General features: G+C 31.1%; 1 protein-coding gene across 1 annotated transcript in view; it reads right to left on the reverse strand.

Moving 5' to 3' along the window:
• LOC143193482 (neutral amino acid transporter 9) overlaps positions 1-18,944 on the reverse strand; it is a 35,718-nt gene extending 16,774 nt beyond the window's left edge. The window contains exons 1-4 of the mRNA XM_076399711.1: positions 18,645-18,944; positions 12,697-12,808; positions 8,111-8,242; positions 5,759-5,867 (exon numbers count right to left, since the gene is read on the reverse strand). Of these exons, the coding sequence (XP_076255826.1) occupies positions 5,759-5,867; positions 8,111-8,242; positions 12,697-12,808; positions 18,645-18,651 (360 nt within the window). The 5' untranslated portion in view covers positions 18,652-18,944. The remainder of the gene's footprint in view (positions 1-5,758; positions 5,868-8,110; positions 8,243-12,696; positions 12,809-18,644) is intronic.
• Between the last annotated feature and the right edge of the window lie 380 nt (positions 18,945-19,324).

A 19,324-nucleotide genomic window follows, 5' to 3' on the forward strand; every position in this document is an offset into this window, starting at 1 on the left:
TGTTAATGATATTCAGTAATTACTTTCTTCCTTTTCTTCTTTAGAGTTAGTACGTGAAGGAACATGTACATCTCCGTCTCCCTTATACTACCGTTGGAAAGTATAAGAACATATAAAATTAACTATTCCAAGCAATTATCTCCGTCCTTTCCTCTCTTACAATTTATACCATAAATTATATTTAATTATTACCATAAATATTATCTATACCGTTCGGTCATCTTGGTGTGACATCACGAATTGAACAAAATAGTCGAACCGTGCATTTGAACCGAGCTAGTTTTTTGACTATCGATTCTTTCGTCTCTTTTGCGACTATCGACTGTCTCAACTGTTTTCAGTCGATAGTTTCCAATGCTTGCAAAAGTTTACTTGCCGACCAATAACCAATTTAAAAGTTATCCCAGGAGACATTCGGTCTTACCCAGCCTGGTTACTTGTATTATTGGCTTGGTTATTTCTTGTGTTATTTTATACTGCTGAGATGTTAACAATTACAATGATAAACATAAAGTCTATTCAAAATAATAGTGAACTATCGTTGTCATGATGTCGAATGTATTGCCTATCGCAATTTGTAAATTCATTTTAAAATGAGACAATGTTTTCTTTTCTTTTGTTCTAGTTAAATAGAGATACAATTCTGTCTGATACGTTCGATCATGTAATCTAATCAGCCTACAAAATTCGCCGACAAAATTCTTCAAGGCATTTATTAATGATAATTGATTAATGATAATTGGTTATAAACCGACAAATGTTCTTTTAGCGCTTTGCTTGTTTTGATACATTAAATCGCTGCTTATTATATTAAAGCATCTCAAAAAATGAAAAATAATGTAATCTTGGATACACTGATAAGAAAACGTCCTCATAGAAGTGTGATGCTGTGGTGACGAATCAAAATCACGTTGTTAACTCTAGCGGAGAACAAATTTGCGAAATGTATAAACATAGTTAGTAGTTTTCGACATAAATAAGATGCAATACAATTATTTCAAAGAAAATTTTTAGTCTGAAAAGCATTAGTTGATGGAAAAGGTACCAACAAGTGCATCGACAACGGTTGAATATGTGAAAAAAAGCATTGTCTACAGTTATGTCTTTCGTTTTGGATGAATTCTGGACATACTGAAGAAGAAATTGACAAAATTTGGAATCGTGAACGAGTGTTAGGTAGATTGGATATTAGCATCTTAGTTACTGATTTGAAAAGAGACTGAAAAAGTGACAGTGAGTGAATGAAACTTTCCGGATGTGAGATTATGAGCTAATGCTGACAACTACCGAGATAGGGTGACGAAAGTGGAAATAACTAAGGCTACTGTATGCATAGATATGTGTGTAATTGTTAAAAATATACATGAACATTTGGTTAAAATGTATGAGAACTGAAGGAATACTACCTGTTTTGTAGATATAGTGAATCCATTAGGAAGAATGTAGTTAGTAAATGTAGTTTTATCAAAAAATATGTACACGGGTAGTAACAGAAGAAACTAAGGAGAAATGCAGTGATATCAAAATAATTTAACAAGGAAACACTGGAACGAAGGAAACAAGCAGTAAATTTAAGAGTTAATATAAATATAATATACTTCTAATGAAAGTTGAATACATTACTTGCATTTAAAATTGTTAATTGGGTGGATTAGGAGTCCAGGTAATATTACTACATAAAAAAACGGGCCTAGAGCTCAGTGTAAAATAATAAAACCCATTCTTAACCTACAAACCATTGTGAATGTATAATTAACCCTATTATAAGCCTTCCAATAATATATGCATTATATATACTATAATGTTAAATTAAGTTTGATTTTGTTGATTGTTTTTGTTTGATTATTTTATTTAGATTAGTATACCGTTATAGGTCAAAGTTAAAATAACTATAACAAAGTTGATGTACCCACATTGCAACGTTTTGACGTCATCGATTTAGATGATATGGGTTCATAGTTTTATGTATAGTGCTAGCCTGTTGGATTCGAACCCTCGACTATCGCAGTAGCAGTCTTTTGCTTTTGCACAGTATATAATATCAATATTAAAAATGATTAAATGCATTTAAAAAAAAATGAAAAGTTTATTATCATTTTATTACTTTATTATCTAGCTTTTGTACTATGCTCAACGGAACAAATCATTGGTAACTAAAATTCTAGAGATGAAGGTTGTGAATAATCATTGCTAATGGTATGAGAGTGCGCATAATATTGATTACAATTATCTGTTCATTATTTCGAGACCTATGGGAATAGCTTCACGCAAACGGAGCATAACATTCAAATAACATAATGTTTTCACAATTTGGCTTGGTGGAAGGACATCATGAGGACCACGATTATTATGTCTTATTAATACTCGATTGCAGTACTAGATTTTGGAAAGGCTATGTCTACTTGTTACCCAAATAGATACGAAAGTTTGATAATCCATAATAGACAGAGACTATTCTAACATACTTAAAAAATATATAAGTAGGTAAAGTTGGATGAAGGATTTGAATCTTTTGTAATAATTCAAATGAAGTCCAATTAAATGAGAAAAACAGTCATACATTTCTAATTTTGTAGACAGGCATAATTCACGGGAGAAAGTACACGGCGATAATAATGATAATTGGTATTCACAATTTTCACTAGTATAATTTAAAATTTTAACTGGGACCATGTTCTTTGTGTATTTTTAGATGTCAAAAATGTTTCCGTTATTTTTAATTTACCCTAAATACCATAATTATTTAATATGACCACTCAGTCTTTGAGCTTAGAATTGCACTCTTGATATAACGTATAATATTTCTTGTTGAAGAATTTGCATTCGTGCTAGAAAAAATAAACACAACGTTGTAAAACACATTTGAGATCGTTAACACGCCACCGTGTCAATTTTGTTTGACTTTTGAATAATAGGGACACACCAAACAACGATAAGGAAAATGATGCAACAGTACGAATTATAAAATAATATTATGATTATACAAGGTGCAATATAACGTGGTTGATTTGTCAGCAATCGAAATTTGTACCGTACGAAATTTTGCATTGAATGAAATGCTATTTTGCAGCAAGACGAGTAAGTTTCGCAAAGCAGCATACATTTTAATATAAAAAAAGACTATGGTAAAATACAAAAGTGATAAAAAAAAGCGTTCGTTCAACATTAAAATTATGAATACACTTTTCATGTACATTCATTTTTCACAAACATACATGTTTTAGTATAATAGTTATCCCTAAAAATAAATATTGAGTTTAATTATTACTTATTAATATATTTTTAGCAACATATCCATTTCCTGATAAAAAATAAATATCTTTTGAACCAATTTAATATATAAACCATGATTAAATGCGATCAATCACTTTTAGTAAAAAATACTTTTAAAAAATGTATTATTATTATTTCTTCTCGGCATTAAGCCTGGCGAGTGATAAACTTAGAAATCATCGTAGAAAATATCCGGTCTTACCCAGCCTGGTTACTGGCGTGACTGGCATCATTTTCCTTGTTGGATTTTGTACTTTTACCTAAGGGCAATTACAAATGTTAAACAATCACAAATAAAAATGTACGACTATGCCCCACCAGGAACCCGCGACTATCGCAACAGTAGAAGAACTGTCCTGTCGCCTTTATCACTGCGCCAACCAAGCCGGTAATTTATTATTCTGCCGTGAATTGTGGCTTAGCTGCCATTTGCTGCCGGCTTATCGAGCTTCAACTATGACCATTTTTACTTGACGTTGTCGTAGGTGATCCACTTTCCATCCGCTTCACATGTGGGTTGATTTTACTGAATCAGCAGGGATTAACAAGTAAATACTCGATTAATAGGGTTTCTTGGTGTGGCACATCCTGTTTCTTTTTCTATGCAGCTGTTCGTAATGGCTTCAAACAGATTTTGTATTATGCAATGTTCCTCCTTGGCACAATTTACTTTCCAAAATGTCTTCGACAATAAATCTTTGATATCGAAATTACCGGAATGGAATCGACGAAGCCACCATTATCCAAGAAAATTCGAATAATATAGCGTAATTTCTCCTTGCTCTGATATCCGAGTTTCACGCGACTTCAAACAAATCTGAGTAAAATATTTACAAAACTGTTAAATATATTTTTAAGTATCAGCTTCCTAATGACATCTAGTGTAAATCTATAGTACAGCACGAGATACACTTTTATAAAAACCTAATATTTAATGCAGTTTTTATTCGTAACTTCGTTTAAAGCAATTATTTTATTTTTAGCTAAATATGGTCAGTTCAGTTTAACTGGATGTTGAAATAATTCGTACTTTAATTCACTGATTTTTGAAATTGTTCTTTGAACCATCTCGAGCAGAGCCGTTATCTTGATAAAAACTCTTTTCTTTTGAAAATTGGGTAATTTTTTGGATTTTTTTATATTTGTTTCGCAAAAAATATAACAATTTGTTGTTATGCCAATTTGGAGGTTATTGAAATAGAAGATTCAACTTTAGCCAAAAAAAAAAAAATAATAATTTCTTAACTTTCTGATATAGTTCATAAGCGGTATATAAGTCTCATCCATAAATTTTGATTACGTCTTCATAGACGATAGAAAGGATATAGGACGATAGAAAATGATATCGAAAAATAAATAGTTAATAAATCAATGTATGGTACTCTGATATACTACTTTCATATATTCAACAACTTTTTCGGATTCTTATGCCTGTTGTCTTCATATGTAGTTTTCTAGCTATGCAAATCACACTAGCGACTCATCTATTTCGGATGACACTTAATAATGTTGCAAGTTGATCTTATATCTGAATTGTATTTTAATTACTCATTTATTAACTCCAAACCCATTCTTGATAATATTACCTGGAAAAATGCGCAATAACCGCATAGAATTTCAATACCACATATTGCTACTAGTCATACTAACAAAACAGTATTAAATATATACAGCATTCGTTGGAGCAACAAGGCCTCTGAGATGATCCACATATTTATAGGATTGCTTGCCAGTCAGTAAGCTACACAATTTTCTAAATTAATAAGACTTCAAGGGATTGGGATATCATCTTAAAACCAGTGTCGACTTATTGTGTTCAATAAAAAATATTTAATTTAGTTCAGTGACGTAAAAGTCAGTACATACATAAGATTGGTCTAGATGTTAAGACCAAAATGTCCATCGTAGAATAAGTACTTTGTAATTTTTTGTGGCATATTTGTAAAACAAATAGCAAACAGTCCAAAGAATTAGACTTAATTTACAATATTGCTATAAATAATAAAGAATGAAGAATGTTATATAGAACAAGGTTAAAATTATTCTTTGTAAAATGAATTTATATATCCGGAAATTAGGAGAAAGGAACTTGGATATCATCTGAAAATATATTCCGCCTGGTTGCCAATTCGCCTGAGAGTGTCAACGTTTAAAACCTTTTTTTATAAATTATCATAAAGATCAACAGATGTTTGTTAGTTTGTTAGATTCAAAACATGTTTTTAATGTAAGATAACGTTTCCCTGCTGGTGGGAATAAACAAGTTATCGAGAAGCCAGCGTCAATACCCGAAAAACAACCAATTTGTTTAATTATAATTTTTTTTAAGGTTTAGTATCAGTTCAGTAACTAATAATAGAATACCGCATTGTTGCTGCCAGAAAATTATCCAGTTAATGTCGTTGAACTGTTTTTAATAATTCTATATGATAAGAAGATAAATTGGCAATAGATAATTTATGTTTGGTTAAAAACAATTTCTTACCGGGTTATCTCCAATACAGTCTGCTATTTTGTCATAACTAGGTGAATAGAGAAATTGTTGAGAGCTATAAGCGCCTATTTCTATACCACTTGGATCAAAATAGTTATTTCTGAAAAGAAAATTTTATGTTAGATCAAATTACTATATATAATATTGACCGTAGCAATTAAGTTCTAGGCTTAACAAAAAATAATTTACATAAAATTAAATATTATTATTGTCTGTCACTAGCAACATTTTTTTTCTGAAATCTTGAGTAAAAAATTGATCTCGCTTAAGATGAATTCTTCGTCTTTAGATGCATTCCATAACCATTTTGTGTATGTGAAATCCGGCAGTGATAGGCCACACTTGAAGTGAAAGTCAGATAGAACAACAACTGGAGAATATAGTGAGTGGTGTAGGCTTCACATTTAAGTGCTGGGTATTGCTTAGTTATGGACGAAGTTTTATTGTGTGGGTGAAGGGTCGTTATCAATCTGAATTATATGTATTTGTTGTTCACTGAGGACTCTTTTACGGATTCATGTTCATCATTTGTTATCGGAAGCGAACACCAGTTATATTTTCATCACTTAATTTTTAATTTTTCAGTTATTTTAGCACACCATATTAAATTACATCATTTTGCAGTATGAGCTTGAAAACTAGTGTATAGATGCTCGTGATTTGGAAGGTTAATTTATGCCTGCTATGCTTTGGATTGTTATAATAATATTTGGATATTGATAGACCAAATAATATGGACAACATGGTACATGTTCAAGTAATTCTTGTTGCGTGTTGGCAACACAGCTTCCATGTAAATAATGTTGTATGTAGGTTATATAACGTATTATGGTATTTGTTTCAATTATACTTATAGTTTACTTGAAATGAAGTTGTAGAATATATAATATGTTAGTCTCAATATACCCTATGAAAATAATATGTAATACCAATGAAAATACCTCAAAATTTTCGTTTCAGAATTGCAAAACACTATAAATCAATTTAATATTGAAAAATTACACATTAAATTTATTCAACAATCAATATTTGATAAATCGAAATTTATAGCGCAGGAAATTTTGCATTGAACAAAATGCTGTTTTACGATGACCATGCTAAAACTAACAATTACAAAAAGCGTTTTTTAGAACTTTAAAATTATGAATGCATTTTTTAAGATTACTGAGATCTTGCTGTTTACTGTTTTCTTTTTAAATTTCAGAAATATAGGATAATAATCGTAATAATGACTTTAGTCAGAATATGAGTTTTAGCATAATAGTTTTTCTTATAAATAAAAATTGAGTTATTGTTATTGTCTACTTTTTAATATATTTTTAATAACAAATCGATTTGGAAATAAAAAATAAATAACTTTTGAACATATGCAATTTTTTTACTTTACTTAACACTTGAAGAATGTCTCATCAAGGAGATTTTTCAAAATTTAAGTTATCTTCAGAGATATAGCTGTTTTAGTAACGTACTATCTAAACTACGGCATTCCAAACAGAAACTTCAAGTGGGTTTTACTCGAAAATAATTTTGTGAGACGATTGATGTATTATCTCAAGTTACCTGAAATTTGTTGTGGAGCATCTATCTTTTTTGAGCGAACACACTTTTTTGCCAAATTCATATATTCTACGAATCTATCTGTAAAGAACCCCATTTAATGTGGCTTCGAACAATATTAGTCTCCTATTTTTCAGACTGCTTTCTGTGATCTTGAACAATATCTCTTTCATAGCGTCTACCACCTAAGAGATCTATTCCGTCACAGAAATTCGTTCACTCTTCATGAGCTCGCTATCAGTGAATTGTCTTTGTTGATTTTCTTTTCATTTGTGTGTGTATTTGTTTTTTCATGGGGCTCGGTTAACAGACTGCACCAAATTCTCTTTGGTAAGCTTATCCTAACGCGGGATTAATCATTTATTAGAATAGAGGGAACAAGAAGTAATTGACGGTGGATAATATTTTTTTATAATATATGATTTCATTAATGAAACTACTTTTGTTAAAATAGACGCTGCACTTTAATTTAAACACCAAATATTATAATGCAAGTTATTATATAATGAATGGAAATATGTGTCATAATATTTGTAATTAAAGTGATTATATTGTACATAAATCTTATGATGTTTGAATGGAAGTTGTAGAAATGAAATAAAAATGGATATTAATTTACTCAGTTATTGTAACCAATATTTAATTAAACAATGTTTGTCATTTCGAAATAACAATTAAAATAATATAAAAAAAATATTTAATTTTGAAAGTTTTCTTAAAATTGCAAGACCAGTGACTTCAATAATGAAAAATTATACATTATAATATTTAAAAAATATTACTTACGGATGTTTCTGACGATGTGGTAGTGAAAAACGTGAATTGAGTGGGTGAGTTTTCGAAATCTGGCCCAAATCGTTCACCTTTTCGTTGTCTTCATCCGACTCTGTAGTAGGTGTAGGTGCAGAAAAAATTGTTCTGTAATTTAAATAATAATTCAAATAAAACTCTACTTAATGGCATATTAGATCAATATTTCAATATTTTCATATATTTCAATTATTTAAATAAAAATATCAAAATTAATAACTGATGCTTACAATAAGTATTGTTAATTAATTGTTAATCAATCACAGATTATGTAAGTTATGTCTCACAATATCTAATATTTTTATAGTTGTATTATCTTCAAAGATCTGACAAGTCTCCCAATGATTTTTTTATTGTTATGTGTTATTTTGCTGAAATCATGTCTTAGCACTTTTCTACATTTACTGCAACTAGTGTTCTGAGACAAAGTAGATTTCTATAATACAAGAACCATTTGCAAAAGACACTCATTAAGATTAAAATCATTTCATCATTGCCACTGATTTAACAAAAGGTTTAATAGGGGCAAATTAATCTAGACTAGGTAGATAGACTTTGGTGGAGTCACCTTCAATAACGTGCTCTACAGAACGATGGAAACTGATTCCGTTTGATTCCTTTTGAATGCGCTGGATTTGTCTTGCCAACGTAATCCATTTTATCGTTAAAACCAGCTAAATCTATGCGAAAAAATCATTGAAAATTTTGAAACCTTGAGAAACTATGGCGAACATTTGGACGACTTTAATAGTATAAGAGCATTACAGGTTAATTGAAAAGTCCCCGGCATACCATAGTAAAATACATATTTTGGGCAAAACTTTTTTTTATTCAACATAATTTCCTTCAAGGGTGATACACTGATTATAGCGACCCTTTTACTTTTTGATACCATTTTTGTAGAACGATTTGTCCTTTGCTTCAAAATAGGCCTCAGTTTCAGCGGTCACTTCTTCATTCGACGAAAATTTCTTCCCAGTGAGCATTCTTTTGGGATCTGAGAACAGGAAATAGTCGCTGGGGGTCAGATCTGGAGAATACGGTAGATGAGGAAGCAATTCGAAGCGCCCAATTCGTGAATTTTTGCCATCGTTTTTACTGACTTGTGATACGGTGCACTGTCTTGGTGAAGCAGCACTTTCTTTTTCTTCAAATGCGCTTTTTTTTTGGCAACTTCGTCCTTCAAATGGTCCAATATCGCTATGTGAGCTCGTGCGGCAACCCCTTTACACAGAACTTTTTCATACCCAAATATTCGTGAATGATATGATGTACACGTTCAGTTCATATATTTAGAGCGTCTGCTATTTCATTCAGTTTCAATTTATGGTCATTCGAAATAATTTCTTGGATTTTTTAAATGTTTTCGTCGATAACAACCTCTTTTGGGCGTCCTTTGCGTTCACCGTCTTCGGTGCTCATTTCACCACTTCTAAACTTAACATACCAATACTTGATGGTTGATTTTCCTGAGCAGTGTCCGAAAACAAAAAAAAATCAATCCAAGTTTTTGCTTCAACTGTATTTTTTCCCTTCAAAAAGCAATATTTTGTCAGCATGCGAAATTCCCCTTTTTTTCACAATAACACAAGTTGCTTCACTCAAAATGCTATAATTCGCAAACTAATGATCCGACAGCTGTCAAATATATATACGCATCTTTTGGGGGTTAGGGCTAGCAAAAACATATGGATTTAATTCTAGTAGCGCCATCTGTGTGACAGGCCGGGGACTTTTCAATTGACCTGTTACATGAAATGAAAAAGAACTTCATTAAAACCTCACAAACAGTTTGTTTTCTTCCAATTTCTATATATCTGCTCTTTCGCAGTTGAATAAAATTGTTTGGAAATGTTAACAAGATTTCTATTACATATTACATTAATGCCGAAAATTATTATGTTTGGGCGTTTGTGGATGGACGACATCTTAAATCATCGAAATATTACTCGATACTATTATTAGGCCAATCATTAATGAAATTATTGATTTAGTAAAGCAACGGAACTACCTTTAATGACGTTAGGCTTCGACTATCAATTAAAAATTTCAATAATTTAAATGAATGGAAAATTATGTAAGTATTTTTGTTGTTTTATGTTCTTAAATATATTATTTTCTTTTTTTATTCATTTAAATACATTTCCATTAAGTATGTGTCACTCTTTTTACTCAAAATTAAAATAACCAGATACTATAAGCCTGTGATTTTCAAAGATCATCTAGCATTTTCAGTAGTATCCATCATCATGCATTTATTTATATATTGTTTATTGTAATCATCTTGACTACCCATATAACGCAGATAAAGTTCTGTTTCTGTTTTGCAAAATAAACTATTTTCATGCCTTTAAGAAACCATTAAAACTAATACGTACGTAAATATATATTTTAATAAATGAAATTATTCTAATAAATTTAATCTAAATATATTTATATTTTTTAGTAAGATCTGGTTTATTCGTAATATAATTTTAAGAAATTATAATAAAATATAAACGTTAAATTTTCTGACATATATTTGATATATAAATAATATGTTAAATTTGCCTTTGTGTCAATTTAATTGTAAAATACAGGTTTTGACGTAAATTAAGTAAATAATACAGATAGTTAACTTATAATATAAATCAATATCTATATCTTTAAACGTTAAATATTATAATTAATATCCGTGCAATCGGAGACTTACGAGTAACATGCATTCGCTGTAGCTCACACTTTTTTGTTTGCCGTTAGCAATGCACGGTCATGAACTGAATAACTACTCTGTAGCCAAAACCGAACATCAACGGTTCATAACAATTAAGTTCTCAGGCGCTCAAATTCTCAAAGCAAAATTGCGGTAAGTAAAAGGTCCAATTGAACTAATTTATTTTTCTCTATTGGATAATTACAAAATAGTAGCAATTATTGAGTCAAATGTTGGTCACATTTATTGTCACCGTCTACTCTTACTCAAGAAGTAATTTACAATAATTGTTGGAGGAAATTGCTATAATATTTGGAAATAGTTTAGTCGAATTGTTGGCTATTACACATTTCTTTTCTTCATGTTATCATTCATTCATTAAATTCTTTCTAATTGCTTATATATTAAAATAATAAAATTATGCATTAATTTTCAGAGATTCCTCAACGTTCTTCGCTTTTTCTTAGTGTCTTTCTTTAACATAAGATAATGAATCTATATACAGTCATAGGACGAAACATAAATAATATTATTGTTAAAATATAAATTAGTCTCGTTAGAATCTACTTTTGTTTCATTGTAATTAATAAATACGTTATAAACTTACAAAGTGATTAGAAGATCTAGAGGTATTAATGTTAGAGATTAAAAATAAGGAGTTAAGAAAATAGACTATGTTCAAATATTCCCAAATCATCAAAGTTTTATATAATGTTATTTAGTCATGGATAAAACAATAACAACTGATATAGTAGAGTTTGTAGAGAAAATTCGTCTTTTTAGGAGGCAACGCAAGGATCTGTCTAAATTTTGATATATTTAAAAGAATTAAACTGCTGGTTGGTTTGACTTGAAACCAAACCAAACCAAACCAAAACCAAAAAGGGTTAATATATGGACGATAGTGCGTGTGATGTACATCACTCTGAGTTGACTTTCTTGTGGATGTGGAAACGTGGATGAGCTGTATCCATGATTTTTCCCTTGGGGTTGAATTCCTTTTTCGTTCCCAGTAACTATATACGTTGCAAGAACCCCTTTCATTTCAATGTCCTTTTTGTAGCTTCCTAAAGCTTTTAGCTTTTCATCCCTATGAAATGGCTTATTGAAGAATCTACTATCTAGTATACTGATAATAATCTACGATTTATTACCGCAGGGTTGTCTTTGTCTTTCACGTGAAAATCATCTGATTTAAACCTGAGGAAACATTGGCACGTTCTTTCATTAATATTTTTACACTTTTATTTATCAATTTTTTATTGGATTTTACTCTTTCACGGACTTTGATGATTGATGATGAAACATGATTTGAAAAAAGGTGGCTTGTGACGCGGTAGAAGATGTTATGTTAACTGAAACTTAGTTTTAGCACTCATAATCTAAGAGAAGTGGGCCATATAAACTTAATGAATAATGAAGATCTCTACATAAATTGTGCGTAAATCAAAAATTATGTAATATCTGATAAAAACTCTAAAATATTTGTTCGAACGTGAATACTAAGTATACGCCTTATATATTAAATTGTAGTTTAATTACAATGCAATTGCTTGAGTTTGCACATATGTATTTTTACCTTCTGATTGTTACTCGTAAGTTAAAAGTTCATCAATTGATAACAAATCAGTTTATAATCTCAACCTAACAAAAGTTTCGACATTGGCAAACTATTTTGTAACTGTATAATTAAACTACGAATCAGATATGAATATTTTACGAGAACAATGTAATATAATTAGCAATCTGTCAATAATGTTAAATACCAAACAATAGTAATATTTCACGTATCACGGTTTATTCCTTATCGCGCGAGATAGTTCGAATAATGTAATGGTCTATTGATTTACTATAATTCATAAATATTTACCCAAAACTGCTGGTTGACGAATAACTGGAACTAACCAGTGGTTGGGATTCCCCATCGGAATCGGAGTCTTTATTTCCCCCGGCCAGTATCTTCTTGTAGTTTCTGATAAGATCTGTAAATAAGAAAACATTGACTTATTGTGATTTAAAATATTATTAAATGTATTGTATATATTTAAGGATTTACTAAATGGGTCTAGGTTTGATTCGATTGTTTTAAAATCCAATTTTAATGTAGGTTTGCAACCTGTGGCCACGCATTGTTATGTTTGAAAAATAGCTTATATAAGAAAACTCTAATATATTGTTAAGATTTTTGTCGTTTGGTCCAGATATGCTTCTGCCATGTTAACCTACGATCCAAAGAAATGTGCAATGTTTTGCATGTTTGTCCTGCAGGATGTTTTCGTTGTATTATTTTACCGACAGGCAGGTTTTTCATAAGTGATATAAGTGGACCTGATTTGGTTTGCCTTTATGCTGTATCGTTTCTTAATTTTGTTGATATGACATTGGAGTTGAAACGAAGCAATTTTTGGGTTAGAATGCATTGAAAGGACGGCAGTGTCATCAAGCATAGATCGCAGTTATTATTTTCTTACTAGTTGGAGTGTTTACAGTTTAAATCAGGTACAACACCTTTCCCAGTAGGCTGTCCTGTGAGACACCTGAACGTACTTTGTGCAGGACAGAATATATTTGATCTTTAAGCTTCTTCGATTGAGGTAGGATGGGAATATATTGTAATTTGAATATGGAAGCCTATTTTTTATTTTGTATGCAAGTCCATCAAACAAGACTTTGTCAAATGTTTGATTTATGTCCAATAAGGTAGCAGAGACGTCTATAGTGCGGTGTATTTGTTCAACCGTTTCATGATCCTTACTGATTCCAAATAGGTGACTGGGGATTGTGGTGTTTAGGTGGTCCTTCATTCTGTTTATAATAAGTTTTTTAATTACTTTAGCAATCACTGGGAGGAGTCTACAAGGTCCTATCTTGCGGTGGCTTGTACGACAATAATGTGTGAAAAAAACCATGGTCGAAGTTTCCCAAACGGCTGCAAAGCCCACATTGACTTCAAGGTAGGCGATCCTAAGTGTTTTGTTGGATTGACTTCAAGTTCACCTCATTAGGTTCAATAGATTCCAATGTATATATAAAAAGATACATCAACGGCAAAGGTACAAAATGGTGATAATTGATTTCCTTTGCCTCTAGTTGTACTTGAATTTGACAATTGGCTATAGTGTACGTCTACTTTTTCTCAGAAAACTGGTCTTGTATTATCTAAAGTTACGACGCCATTTTTCTCTTTATAGTGTACATAAAAATATATTTAAAATTGACTTTTCAGACATTAAAGTATTATAAGCCCTTAACTTTTAATATAATCCTTCGTGTTTAATCTGATGTCAGTTTTTTCTTTGAGCTTTAATTATTGAAAATTTTAATTATTAATTACTAAACATTTTATTTAATATATCTGCTATAGTAGCACATATATCTGTAAAGATATATTAACCGTTAGACGTAATAAAATAAGAATAGCTACGTATGGGTTATAGTACTATTGTTACTTATGAATAAATTCATTCATCCCGAACTAGATTAAAACGGTTACAGTGAAAAGGAAATATGGTTTCTAAGACGACTAATGCAATATAGTTAAGCCGCTTCCTTTACTGTCTGCCAGACAATAGGGATTGCTTTTATAAAACGAACTCATATAGAAACCAAAATAAAGGTCTTATTAATAAATACGTATATCAACAGACTAAATATGTCTAATTTAATGTCGTTTGAAGAAATTCACTTGGGAGTTACTGTTAAAATAAATAACCAGAATATTCAAATAAAAATTGGTGCACTACCTAAAATGCTACAAAATCACATTATTTTATGCTTGATGTATATGGTATATTTGAATGGTTGCAATTAATATGATTAATACTTAAAATATTTAAATATATCCCATATGTGATAAAACCACTTGTCTTTGGCTATAGTACCAAAATCTTACTAATAGTTTAAAACAATTATTATTATTATTAGTACCTAATTCGATATGTTTGGAAAAAGTAGAAATAAATTATTGTCATAGATATTTAGCACATCCTATTATTGATTTTGGACATAAAAGATCTGTCAAAAAACCAGAAATGTTCAGTAATTGATGATTACAACAATATTGCTTTTTATCACGAAGAAATATTGATATTGGGGAAAATGCTTAACTTAGTGTTTTGAAGTTAAAGAAGATTACGTACAAAATTAATTTGGAACTAAAATGGTAATTTTTCAACTGAAAACTGAAAATTTCTAAGGACTTTTCACATTGCCTTCGTAAAGAAATCTTATAAGGGAGTGAATCTAAAAGGTGGTTATTTGTTAAATATTCTTATTTATCGAAATATTTCAAAATCAAATAAAGTTTTGTGAGCGTATATGTCCATCCATGTATCAAAATAATTAGCGATAACAACAATGCGAATTGGTTTTTGTAAATAGTACCATATTCCCCAGGAGACTAAAGGTTTTTACAGAATTATGGAACCTCCCAACAATAAAAGAGAAAACACCCAAGTCTCGCTCTCAATCAGGGAGTCAGCCATGGAGCTGGACCAATACAACCCTGACACAGATACTCCATGGTCTCTTCTTTCTCCAGGCTCGCTCGAGTAGCTGAGTCGTCAACTGTAAATTGTCAGTCACTCGAATAAACCTTAAATAATCCCGTTAGTTTCTATAATTTCACCACGTGCTTATCCTCAATTCTCACATCAGAGGTGGGATTCGAGATGGTTATTCGCATGAAAAGAGAAATCAGCCCGCATTCACTTCATCAAATTCCGCCCTGTTGTCGAGCACTTAATTCCGAGAGCATTCTTGGAAGGGACAATCGAGTTTTTTTTTCTTATTTCAGAACCAGCTAGCGCTAGATGTCTTTTGCTGATGTAGCTTCGGGTTCCGGATAGAGAAGTGTTTTGCGGGCGACCGAGAACTTGGGTTACGATTGGGATTGTCGTAGCTCGTTATCTATGGGGATTTGTGGATGGGTAGGGATTTTATCATGTTGTTATCGTATTCTAAGGCGCCTAGGGAGAACTTTTCACGAACGGGATGTCTGAGTCGAGGTGAGTGTTGACGTTCCTCATAAATCATGGTCTTTTTCTGGGGGTTTGGGAGTTTACTTTTTCTGCAGAGGATTGGGTAGAGTAGACTGTACACGCCATTGCCATGGCCGATAGCGCGCTGGATATGGGCTGACCATTGGAACCTGCGGTCGAACTGGAAACCGCGATATGATACTTTCCGGAGGCAGGGAATAGGAATCGATTTGTACGCCATAAGCGCGGAACTTCTTCTTGCGGCAGAACAGCATAGCCTGAGTTTTGCTGGGGTTTTTCTGCAGACACCAGAATTGGTACTACGCAATCGCCAGTTGGATTTCTGCAAATTCAATTGGACTGTCGCGGATGGCGTCGGCGCTGTAACCGGTGGTAAAAAAGCTGTATCATCTGCGTAAAATGTTGTGTGGTAATATTTGTAGAATGGGAAGTCATCCATATAACGTTTGTACAGGGCAGAGGCTAGTGGAGCACCTTGCGGGACTCCTGCTGAAATCGGTTTTCGAGAGGAGACTGCTTCACTTGAAAGGATCTACCGTACAAGTATGAATCTATCAGGCAGATTAGATCATGCGGTAGACCAAGCTGGTTTGCTTTAAAGATTAGACCGTTATGCTATATTTGATTGAAAGCTTTGGAAACATATAAAAAGATGGTTCCAGTTTTTCGACCATTTCTTAATGCCTGGTGGATTGTTGCTGCGACGCGAGCAGCTTGATGAAGGCTTGAATGTTTGGCACGGAAACCGAATTGTACGTTCAGAATTATGTGGTGTTGCGTCTGTGAAACGGTTTAAAAATTTTCAGAGGTGGGGCCACTGAGCAATATTAAACGGAATTATTAGTATTAGAATAATTAGTAGAATTGTTAGTAGGTATACTATACTTATTCCATATAATTAAGTAATACATAATACATTCAACAACAGTATTAAACTCAAAACAATATGAGTTGTGTTGTCCTTAATACGCAAAGTTGTTAAGAGCAATCAACCATGAGAGAATAATTACAGTTAATACATTTTAGCTAACGCAGTAATCGGTCTCTCAATATTATCTAATTTGATATGAAATATTTTAAAATTATAAATATACTAAAGGCGCAGTATTGGCAAATTCTTGCAGCAGAAAAAGTGAAATGAAATGATGGAGAGTTTCCGGTAATATAACTGTGTTTCCTGATCGTGATGTATTAAGACGATATTACATGACTTGTAATTATGTGATTAGTAGCAGTAAATAGAAAACAATTTCACATTTTCCTCTGAAATTTTATTCCGTTATATAGTGGTAAATTCATGGAGTTCAATAAGCCCATAAATAATTTAGTAATGTAAAAAAGGTTTTGCATTCTTTTACCTTTATATCTATATTATAAAATAAATTTTGAATTTTACATTTCAGGGTAATTTCATTGCTACTTTGTCAGCTTTATATTTTTACTCACTATCTCATTAAAATTGCAATAGTAGTAGAGTAGTATGTCATTTAAATAGATAAATCAGTATACAAGAGGATCACTAATATTTAATTCAACAATTTAGTAATATTTTTCGAAAAAATTGAATCCAACATGTTTGTCTTCTTCATTATAAAGTGGATTGTACTAATTCATCAAATCGACCAGTAATCCAACGCGGCCAAATCGAAGTTCTTCGTTTAATTACCAATTCTTATCACTACACTACTAATATCACGTTGATCTCGAAATGTAATGGATCGACAAGTTTATCAGAAATTTCACCGTAAAATATGAAGGAAAGTTACAAAATTATGGAAAATATATGGAAACAATACAACTAATGATCAATGTGCAGAATATTGAAGCAAACTAAACCGCACGGACTTGTATAAAGAATATACGTGTTATTATTACCTATAATTATAAGATTATACCAATTATATCCAATAAATATATTAATATTGCTGCATAGATACAATTGCTGTATAGATTTTTTGGATTGTTGATCAGAATAAGTGGCCATCAAAAATAATCGATTAACAATAGGTGAATATTGTAGAACAAAATGTTTTACAGTAGATAAGGTCAAAGTAATGACGCTGGTAGTAATTCAATCTTACAGTTTAATGTTATTAATTTTCTCAGAATGTTGAAAATTTCAAAAAGGCGCAGATAAAAGTGCATTATTCTAACAAACAGTGAACAGATTACTGAAATAAATTCTTAACATTTTAATGGTAAAGAAAATGATAAAACAACGATTGTAATTCATCTTAGGTAATACGCTCTATTGCTATATCTGAACTATTGATTTCCGGCTTTGAACGGTCGTTGATTGATTACTGGTAGTTCACTTTAGCTAACGCTACCAAAAGCAAATTGAACTCCACTTTGGAAGTTTTTTGCTTATATTATATTATTTATACATAAAAGTAATTCTAATGATCCAAAATTATACAGTATTCTATATTTATAACAGTTTGAGATTTACTAAAATATTTAATTTTCCAAATGTTTCCTTATTTATTAAATAAACATAACATTTTCTTATAATTTCTCAAGATAGGTTTAGTCCTATAATAAAGATTTGCATTATTATAGGGATCATAAAAAGCAGAAGAATAAGTAGATTTTATTGATTTAGTACATAAGATGAAGATCTGAAGGTGCTGAAGATCTGAAAATATCCACTAGTCGACGTTTATTTTAAGTTAAAATGTTATTTCACTCTTAAAATAGTTATTTTTCTCTTAAACCGAATTCAACTCTCCAAATTTCGAAAATATCAAATTTATTTATTTGAATAAAATTTATTATATTTAAAAAATAATTAACATTATATATCTTGAATTCTTACCTCTCATTTTGAAGTATCTTCAAATATTTCTATAACCTAAATTTTCAACTGATTTTTAGAGAATAACAATGAATTCTTCAATTTAACAGCACTATTTTTGAAAACATAAATCTTTGTCATCATCACCTTGTGCGCTTTTCTATTTTTTTTAACTTATATCATGGAAACAAATTCTCGATACTCGTATGACCTATATTTCGGTTTAACAGTGTGTAAAGTGTTTAGACGTCGCCAAATAATACGATTCGAATGAGTAACGACACCATGGCGATAAATATATAGTAGATGCGTCAAGAACACACAAACTGATAAGAAAAAGAATTCTTTAAGTAAAATGTTAAATTTAATTATGTGCATTGGAGTAAACAGTTCGGTTAAGGTCAAGCCTGATTCGGGAAGATCTTCTATGGCTGATAAGTGGCACGGAAACCAACGGGATGCGTTGGATGTTTACGGCAATTTTTTGCTGTTGAATATTTGCGATAATGGTCATAGGGCATGGACATATGATATTAAGTGACCCAGTTTCTTTTTGGTAAAAATAAAATTGTCGCCGGTATCATATTTTCTGATAGTAAGCTATTTTAAAATATATTAAATTATTTTTTTGCGAAGCAGATTATATCAAATTAAATGTGTAACTAATTAAAATATCAAGGCCATATTTGTTATCATTATGG

Source organism: Rhynchophorus ferrugineus, unplaced genomic scaffold (assembly GCF_030347505.1).
Source record: "Rhynchophorus ferrugineus isolate W39M unplaced genomic scaffold, kcgeb_rfMv2 rfM3, whole genome shotgun sequence".
Classification (NCBI taxonomy): domain Eukaryota; kingdom Metazoa; phylum Arthropoda; class Insecta; order Coleoptera; family Curculionidae; genus Rhynchophorus; species Rhynchophorus ferrugineus.